Source organism: Sinohyriopsis cumingii, chromosome 2 (genome assembly GCF_028554795.1).
Source record: "Sinohyriopsis cumingii isolate HCF-2022 chromosome 2, ASM2855479v2, whole genome shotgun sequence".
Taxonomy (NCBI): domain Eukaryota; kingdom Metazoa; phylum Mollusca; class Bivalvia; order Unionida; family Unionidae; genus Sinohyriopsis; species Sinohyriopsis cumingii.
In genome coordinates this window covers 52,935,133-52,945,568 of record NC_142962.1, presented here as the reverse complement: position 1 = coordinate 52,945,568, position 10,436 = coordinate 52,935,133, and the positions used below count along the sequence as shown (strand labels likewise).

Below are 10,436 nucleotides of genomic sequence, written 5' to 3'. Positions count from 1 at the left end.
ATTTCGAAAATGAATTCCATTTTGTTACTGCTTGTCCGCTATATGGAGAATAACGAAGAAAATATTTACCCACCGCTGCATATAAAAATCCAACTTTAGAAAAATTTAGGACTTTTATACAAAATGATACTAGTAAAATTCTGATGACTAATTTAACAATGTTACTTACAAGCCTTAAAGATTAGAGAAACCGTTTTTTCATCAACACCTGCTTCATAAGACTCCAGATCAATATCACAAAAACGTGCTACATGCCGGATTTAGGGTCCTCCTTAAATTAGCTTGTGTATTTACTGTGTAATATATACTTGTATGTCACCCAATTCGAAAGATGCAATAATGATTGCTTTCATGTATGGGTATGTATCATGGGCCTGCGACCTGTATTACAAATAAACAGTATTATTATTATTATTATTATTATTATTGTCCAATATCCCGATACAAAATTATCTTAATATGTGTCATAGACAGCCATCTACTCTAGCCTCAGTCCTTAGGAAAAGAACGTGGCTCCCATTTTCTCGACATCATATAGCCCATACTGCATTAAAAGTGGCGCAAAAAACCCAGCAACAAGACAAAAAGAATAACGATCTCTGCAAACCCGCTTTAAACATATGCACATTTTATATGGCGTATCTTAGGGACTAAATTAATTGTACAAGATTTATATATCAGATTTGAACTTGATGATACAATTTTTGAAAATATGTCGACCAAGAGATTTTTGTCTCCATTTTTTAGTTGTGAAATACTCTATACTGAAATAGTCTAATGATCTAAGCTGTAATTATATCCTTTACCAGCCTGTGTGTACCAAGTTTTAATTTAAAAATGTAATTAAGTTAATCAAAAAATATAAATAAAATAAAATAAAGAACAAATTTCGTGACCAATTAGCTTTATTTGTGACTATTTCCCTCCAAATGCATTAGGATCAAAGTTTCCCCCGAAACCCCCACTGGCACCACCAGTACCACCGCTCGTGCCACCGCCACCGGTTGCCCCTCCGGTGCCGCCGAAGCTGCCAGTCATGGCGTTTGGATCAAAGTTTCCCCCAAAACCTCCATTAGCACTGCCTGTGCCTGTGCTACCACCTGCACTAGACCCACCAAAACCCCCAGTTGCACCTCCGGATCCACCAAATCCTCCAGTTGCACCTCCCGATCCACCGAAGCCAGCATTCGGATCAGCTCCTCCAGATCCACCAAATCCTCCAGTGGCACCTCCCGATCCACCAAATCCTGCTCCTCCAAACCCACCACTCGAATCACCTCCCCCGGCCGCTGTCCCAAATCCAGACCCTCCGAATCCTCCGTTTGCATCACTGCCACCAGACCCACCGAATCCTCCAGTGGCACCTCCCGATCCACCAAAGCCTGCTCCACCAAACCCACCGCTAGAATCACCGCCCCCAGCCGCTGCCCCAAATCCAGACCCTCCGAATCCTCCGTTCGCATCACTGCCACCAGACCCACCGAATCCTCCAGTGGCACCTCCCGATCCACCAAAGCCTGCTCCACCAAACCCACCGCTCGAATCACCGCCTCCGGCCGCTGTCCCAAACCCAGACCCTCCAAATCCTCCGTTCGCATCACTGCCACCAGACCCACCGAATCCTCCAGTGGCACCTCCCGATCCACCAAAGCCTGCTCCACCAAACCCACCGCTCGAATCACCGCCCCCGGCCGCTGTCCCAAACCCAGACCCTCCAAATCCTCCGTTCGCATCACTGCCACCAGACCCACCGAATCCTCCAGTGGCACCTCCCGATCCACCAAAGCCTGCTCCACCAAACCCACCATTCGCATCGCTGCCCCCGGACGCTGTCCCAAATCCAGACCCTCCAAATCCTCCGTTCGCATCACTGCCACCAGACCCACCGAATCCTCCAGTGGCACCTCCAGATCCGCCAAATCCTGCTCCACCGAATCCAGCATTTGGATCTCCGCCTCCGGTGGCCGACCCTAATCCTGATGCACCAAACCCAGCAGCAGCACCGGACGAACCACCGGAGGCGCTACCAAAATTCAGGGCATTAGGATCGAAGCCTAAGAAACAGATTATAAACTCAAGTTTTTACATGCGTTAACGCTTGCAAAAATAAAAATATCATCTATCTTACTTTTAATTAATCGTCAAAGTATGACATATCTTTATATCCTCGTGCGAAATTCTTATATATATATATATATATATATATATATATATATATATATATATATATATATATATATATATATATATATATATATATATATATCTATATATATCTATATATATATATATATATATATATATATATATATATATATATATATATATATATATATATATATATATATATATATATAACTGCATATATTAGACCTGATTTCACAAACAACTGTTAATAAATATGATACAGCTATTTTGCTATAGCAGTATTTTGATTTTTTTCTAACACGACCTACCAAGAAAGACATTATTTGGATGATAACATCTTCTATTTTCCATATTATACCTTCCTTGACTTGACTCACACACACACACACACACACACACACACACACACACACACACACATGCAAATTTGAACTACGCAAACAAATTGCTCCATTCTAGTATGTGTATATGTTATCAGTTTTTTTAAAACAAAGAAACCCTGGATATTGAAAAATGTCAGCTTCTAATTAGCCTTTATTTGCTATCCATATAATATCAATCAGCCTTTCTGTCTTTTGTATAGATACTTTTATGTAAACAATGCTCATTTTATCTATTTGACTTCAATATTCGTACGCTTTACTGCACACAATTTTACTGCTATCTTTTAAAATCGTTAATTGCTTTATACACACAATTTTAAGTCATTTTAAGTCATACGTTAACGTGGAATAAACTGTATATAGATAGTAGTACTGATACCAGGGAGCTTAAATTTTGGGTGTAAAGTTCATATTACATGTTCTTAATGTAACTTACTTTGTCCCGCGGTTACCGCACACAGTGCCACAAGAAGGATGATTGTTAACGTCATATTTCTTCCGAAGATGATGAGCTTGTGGCCGGCAATCGACTAGCGTACTCCTACGCCAAACGAGTCAGAATGATGCTGGTGACAAGACCTCGTGACTGCAAGACTGGTTTAGCTCTATAAGTACGAACTTATCAGTCTATCTGTCTGAAGCTTGCAGAAGGCGAAACCAATCTAGAACAATTATATGAAATGACCTACAAAGATAAGTTTCTGATAGATTTGCGGGCATTTGGTGAATTGGCTAGTACCGCTGTTCGGCACAGTCTACAATATATCGATAAAAGAAATAAAGGCAACACCTCAAAGTATACATATACATATATATATATATATATATATATATATATATATATATATATATATATATATATACGTACATGCGCCTTAAGCAATACAAAGCTTGGCTTTAATAGTAAGTGTACTTTATATGTGTATCTCTTTTCTTCATGTTAGATTATGAACATGTTACCCAGGGATTTGGCTCTTGACAAATGAAGAACTCCACGTGGCAACATTGTTTTACTAACCTATCCCTATATCAAAGTTAATATGAATCATTTATTTATATAGTCACTTTTTGTCGATCTAGCTTTGATGGAAGCTTGATAGTGTGATCACTTTGGCATAAATGTGCGTTTCCCGTACATATGAATGTCCGTTCATACCCTAGACTGAGGTCAATGCTAATGTAGTCTTTTTTTAGATTAAACTCAGTCTAAAAAAATTTCTGATTAAATAAAAGGCAGAATCGATACAAACTGATTTATTTCTGTATTTTGTTCTATTTTAAGTAAGCACTCTTTTCTGTAGATGGACCGTTTTTCTCTAAAGAAAAATCCCAACTTTTATTGTTTGTTTGATCTTTAAACAATTTAAAGTCTATTAAGGATCTATACAAACGCAAAATTTTGTGTCTGCTCAAGGGAAAGTATTGGCCACCATGGCTGCCACACTGGAGGTCATAACATCATTGCCATTCAGGACCAGGAACATATAGTTACAGTGGGTTAAACAAAACCCAATGTCAATAAAACTTGCTTTTAGTGAGAAGTAACAATAAGAGGTCAAAATAGACATTTTAGTACATATGTTTGGCGTTATTTTAATATAGGACACAATACACATGACAGATAAGTACTTGAATAAAATAAAAGCACTGTAAATGCTGCCAGCCTTTCAAAAGAAGTAGACCTAAACATCTTTTTAAAATGGCTTGCACATTGGCCATATTTGGGAGTCATTTTTTTTCATTGAGGCTCAACTACCTACGTATCATAAGAATAATTTCATTGGACACACCATAACAATAATTTCCTCTTTTACGAGAAATAATAACAATACAATACAATACAATACAATACAATACAATACAATACAATGCAATACAATACAATACATTTCGTTATTTTTCAGGATTAGGTTTTACCAACTATTTCTTTTGTTTGTGTTCTTAAAAATCTGCTTCTTTCGCCTTTTTTATATCTAAACTCCGCCCAAAGTTCATAATCAGAACGCTTCAAGAGACTTCTAACACTATAATACTACACATATTATGAACCATTTAACAGGAATTTGTACATCCATAATATGAACTAGGTTTCATAATAAATATTTAATAAATCACGTGATTATTAAATGCCACTGAATGCTAAGCTTGATGATACTTTTCTCCTGTTGTTGAAAAAAAGAAATTATTCCAAGATTAAATGTTAATAATCTATTGCCCTGTTTCAAAAGAATTTGAATTGCCCGCGAAAAATATGATCTCCAATACCGGTCTAGTTTGCTTCAATGTACAAAATGTTTTTGTTTGTTTTCTTGGCAAATGCGATCTTTAAAACAGAGAATTTTAAATAAATTGTAATACATGATAATAATTTGATCACAAAACTAAAAATATTCAATATCTGTTTATATTTTGCCCCGTTTTTCGAGTTATGGTAAGTGTTTTTGACGCATAATCTCTGATGTTGAACGTAGGCAAAACTATGAATATCGTTCCCATCCTATAAGGATGTTATCAATATTGTCATGCCTTCTCGTATCCACTTTTGATATCAGGAGTCTTTTCTCTTTAACTATGACGTAGGTATAGACAGTAAAAGACCCCGTCAAATCGATTTGCATCCTAAAACCAAGATGCAGTGAAATATATTTAGTGAATTCTGTAAGCTCTCGAAAACTGTTTCAAAATTCGTTGTCTTGAAATTTATGAAAGTATATTGCAAGGATGGAAAAGTGAGTAAAATTTGCAGATAGTAAGATATCGAAAGTTCATCAGTTGTGAGGGACAGGTGCCCGTTACTTGGTGCTGATAATTTATTCTTAAGGAGAAGGAGCACTGGGGTCAAGAAACAACTAACATGAAACTCTCCGTTTATCTCGTACTGAAACTTTCAGGTAAGAGAAAAAAGCTATATTTTAATGTAGACTTGTCTTTTGGATTCATATTTCACGACAGATTTCACTGCCTTTTCAAAGAATTATCGCGACTAAAGTTGAAGAGTACGTCTCAGGTTATCACCTCTCAAATCGATTAGTCACTAAAATCCTCAAACATACTTGCACACAAACACTGCTTTCCACTCATTTTGTGATGTGAAAACAAAAACAATAGTAGACGAGATTTTGAATGACTATTCAATCACTAGTTTAATAGAAGTGAGTGAGAACTGTGGTGCAATGATGGTGCTTAAAGTGTAAAAGTGGATTTTATTTTCATGACACTGTTTAACTGGATTGACACATACATTGCTTTCTCTCATTACTCCGATTAAAATCTCCACATTTACGAGTATCAATCATTTAACTAATGTTTCAGATTTGTGGCTAAGTGATATTGCAGAACCTATTTGTTTGATTAATACAATTCGAGAATGGAGTTCTACTATGAAGATAACTTAACACACTTCATGAATACAGATGCTTCATTCATAGGAATGAATGACAAAGTAGGCTACTAAAAATAAATGTAATCACAGTATAAACAAATAACTTCAATAAAGAGTTTATATTCAATAGCTATATTTATAGCTCAAACCCCAAATTCTGATCACGGAAACCGATTAACAGCGACCTATAAATATCATATTCTTTTTGGTTTGAACACGATGATTTTTTATGGCAAGCTAGATGAAGATATGGGGCACGAATCTATGCCCAAATGTGACCATTCTTTCAGGTTGGGAAAGGCAACCGTGAACAAATAGTACAATAATTAAGTCAAAATTTTTGTAGTGTCTATCACTCGATTCCAAACGACGTAAAGCTAACGTAGTTTCACGGTCCTGCATTTTGTTGAATACTATGATTTCTACAGCATCTTTATTTCTAAGCTACTAACACAAACGTACTCAGCATTGGGAAAAACGAAACATGGTTACAGACCATATATAACAGTTTATTTTCATATATATTTGTAAAGAACAACCGAAAAAGGAACCGCTGCTTGCTATTAGCGAAGATAACTAACAAAACAGGATTCCTCTGTTTTAGACCACACAAAAGTCTCAAAATTTAAATATGATGAATTCACAATTTTTAGTCAAATTGTTCACCGTGCAAGTAACTCTTGGCCATTTTCATTTCAGTGTGTCTAGCCATTCCATTACCAGGTATAGAGCTTCCACATGACAACTTTTACGAGCGACAATCAGATACTAATCAATCAGATTTAAGAGTTACGTCACTGCATGGGCTTGCTCACGCGGAGACAGATGTAACGAAGGGAGACAATTACATCACAGAAGATGTCCAAATTGACCCTGTTTCTTCGACCGGAAACAAGTTCGATGATGAAGTGTTCTCGTCCTCAGAGAGAGCTAACACATTCGGTGCCCATGGTTCAAACCAAATTATTTTGAATTCAGATTCGGCAAATGAGAGAAACGTTTTCCAAATACCTACTAGCAGTGACCACTCTGAGATAAATGTTTTGCCGTTTTTATACAGCAATGATTTCCGGTCTAGGGCGACCACAACGATAACCACTTTGGATCCAGTCCAAAATGTATTGAGGCTTGTTTATGGCGAAGACGCGCTACTCGAGGGATCCGCAATGCCATTACAAAGTCCTAACCTAGCCTACCAGAACCTTTCAAATCACGATGACAAGGCAAACGGATGGTTTTCCCAACATCAGTTATCTGGGATCAAAAGTGAGGGAACAAAGGGACAGACAGAATACATTTCTGGTATAAGCTTGCAGGACAAAGAACATTCTTCCAACAATGACAGAGAGAGGCATGGATCAGAGTCGATTTTATCGAGTTCACGACTGAGCGTTAGCCAATCACCACCTCCACCTAGAATCGTCGTTCACAATTACGACGAAAGCTCTAAAATTGTACATAAAGAACATAAACAAGAAGGCAGTTTGCATCAAACCGGTAAAGAAACACAAAGAACCAATAATGGCTCCCAAAAGGCAAATCATCTCTTGCCGAAACCAACAGAATCAGTACAACATAATTATTTAGCCCATGGCTCCCAAATGCATGCAAATCCTATTTCAATGACTAGTGTAATGTCCAGAAATGAGCATGTTCAACTCACCTCAAATCCAAACGATTTAAGAGAAAGCTTTGATCCAAACGCTGTCAACAAGCAGCAACAAATGTTCAATCCCGGACAATTCATGCAGGCCATGGCACCCCAAACAGGATCCGACCCTAACAATGCAAAGTACAGAGTTAGCTTCAATGCTGATGAAGTGAATCATGCGATATCTCAGGACAGACTAACGATGCCGCTACAGGTTCCACCTGGGATGTCCAATGTACAGCGACCGTCATTTGATCCAGACAAATTGAATTCAGCTGCATTTAATTTCAGACCAATACAGATGCTTCCACAGACGGGTGCAGAAGTTGGAACTAATTTTCAGACTTTATTTGATCCTAGCAAAATAAATTCAATTACTGGTGGATTTCAACCGAACACTGTTCACGTCGATGGGCAGCCGAAATATGACGCAGATGAAGTGAACAGGGCGCTTTTGGCACCTGGCCATTTATATATACCATGGTCGATCGAAAACGGAAAACCTGATTCAATTAAGGTTAGCCCTCCTAAGAATCAAGACCAAAAAGGTTATACATCTGTTTCTGGTCAAGAAGAACAAGGTGAAAATAAGGAATCAGTTTCACAAGGGACAGAACATGGTATCTCTCAAATGCAGTTCGGGTCATTTATTCCTGGTAGACTGTACCCCGGTCAAAATAACCAGAATGCCGGACAGCAGAAGTCTGCACTCCTAAACAGTTCAGGAAGACCAGCTGATGGTAACGGAGGAACAAGACTATGGGACTATGAACGAAATCCCAATAGATTCGATCCAAACGACGTTAATGCTGCGCAGGCTGCTTTCGACCCAGATGCCATGATGCGCTCTCTCATAGGAGGTCATTCAAACTTCAAACGAGATGCTCTCCAACCCGACAACAATGACACATTTCCTTTACCCTCCCCAACACTAACATTTACAACCCTTAATATGAAGACTATCGAAATAACGCAGCATGCTAACACATCTGAAATAAACTCTCTAAATGGAGAATCGAGTACACACTTATTTGCTCCATCACCAACACAGGACCAAATGGGATTTGTTCCAGGACAGCTCGCTCCTGGATTTTCAAACTACGTTTTCGACCCTAACGCTATCAACCAAGCAACTTTTGGGGTTGCGAATCCTGGTGGAGTTGATGGTGCATTAGGAGTTGGTAAGATGGGAGAAAAGGGTCAAGTTAATTTAGGAATGGGAGCCAATGTATTTGCCGCTGGAGGGAATCAGGTGAATGCCTCGCCATTTGTGCATCATGGACATATAATGAACACTAATGATACAAATGAAAATATGAATCCATATGGGAATGGGTTTGGAATGGATGCACAATTCGATCCTGCTGCTGTTAATACACAAGCGATGAATTTCAACTATGCTGACATGGTAGGTGGGAGTATGGGATTAAGTGTGCAGGTTGACAACACAATGGGTGGTGGTGGGTTTGGAGGAAACGGGTTTGATCCAAACAAGATCAATCGGGCATTCGGTGGGACTGACACGAATAGTTCCACGAACGGTCAGAATAATATGGACCCCTTTTTAAATTCCGCGAGCGGTACGTTTGGCGGAAATACAGAATACGGGGCATTTTTTGATCCCTCAAAAGTGAACACCGCTACATTTGATGCAGATAGTCTCAACAATGCCCAAATGAACTTTGACCCCATGAATATGCTGCTTAACAATCCGGGCATGACGAAGGACATTCTTAAAGGAGCCACTTTTGATGCAGACAAAGCAAACACAGCTCAGATGCAATTTAGTCCCATGAACATATTAATAAACAATCCGGGCATGAACAAAGATGTATTAGGCTCAATAACCTTTGACCCAAACAAAATTAATGACCAGCAGAATGCTTTTAACCCACTGACTATGTTCGGAAATCTTTTCAACACTAATACCACTGTGGATGGCAGCAACCTTGCCAACATCCTTTTCAATCCTTTCGGAAATGCCGCAAATCTTGCAAATGAACAGAACAAAGGACCAAATTCATCAATGGGATCCGAAACAAACACGGTGACCACAAAGAGTACACAAGAAAGCTCCATCGAACCCACTACAAGCGGCTTGCTTAATATGGAGACCAGTCCGAGCACAACACATGATGTAACGTCGGTCAATAACACCAATTCAAATTAGATATCGTATTTGTTACTTTACAAGTGTCATTAAATATATTTAAGGCTCAAAGGCCTCTTTTTACGTCTATATGATCATTTCCATCCAATGACGGCTACAGTTCGAAATTTTTCACTTGCTCTAAATACAGTCATGCATTTCCCTAACAAAACCAAACAACTCCCCCGGGCAGAAACCAGCCGGAACGCTGTAAATTTGAAAGGTGACATATACTAGGCAAACATTTTATATATTGGCAGACTTGATCTTTTCCATGACTCTGGAATATTTCGAAAAACATTAAACTTTCTTTCTTTCTTTCTTTCTTTGTTCTATTTGTTTTGTTTTCTTTCGGTCATCTTTACCGCCATCTTCTGCAGAAAACTTATCGTTCTTCATCTGTAATAGATACACTCATAATTGAGTAACACTAACTCCATGTTATCAAAACTTCTATTAGATTTTGGTATTAAAAGGTAGCCACGGAGAAGCTCAAACTGTCCGTTTACTTCGTTTTCTTCCCCTAATTTTCTTGCAGAAATATTAAATAAACTTCATACTTCATGGTGCAATTAATAAGGACAGTGTTAATCAATGTTTAAAAGTTTAAGCTATAGATTTACTCCGCCTTGAAAATTTTTGTCGTTAGATTCAACTGCTCTAAATGTCTATTCTGTCTTGGAATTAATAAGTCATAACCTAATCGACAAAGTAAGCAAAGAT

General features: G+C 38.2%; 1 protein-coding gene across 1 annotated transcript; it reads right to left on the bottom strand.

Annotated features, from left to right (window-relative positions):
- Window positions 1-915: 915 nt before the first annotated feature.
- Window positions 916-3,176, bottom strand: LOC149804861 (uncharacterized). Its single transcript, XM_089951250.1, has 2 exons — window positions 2,968-3,176; window positions 916-2,054 (listed from the first exon to the last, which is right to left on the bottom strand). The coding sequence occupies exons 1-2, from the start codon at window positions 3,020-3,022 to the stop codon at window positions 916-918; spliced, it is 1,194 nt and encodes a 397-aa protein (XP_089807376.1). The 5' UTR covers window positions 3,023-3,176.
- Window positions 3,177-10,436: the final 7,260 nt, after the last annotated feature.

Coding starts and splice junctions, on each gene's coding strand:
- LOC149804861 (XM_089951250.1), bottom strand. CDS start 3,022: ATGACGTTAACAATCATCCTTCTTGTGGCACTGTGTGCGGTAACCGCG. Junction 2,055..2,967: donor TGCGGTAACCGCGGGACAAA/GTAAGTTACATT, acceptor TCTGTTTCTTAG/GCTTCGATCCTAATGCCCTG.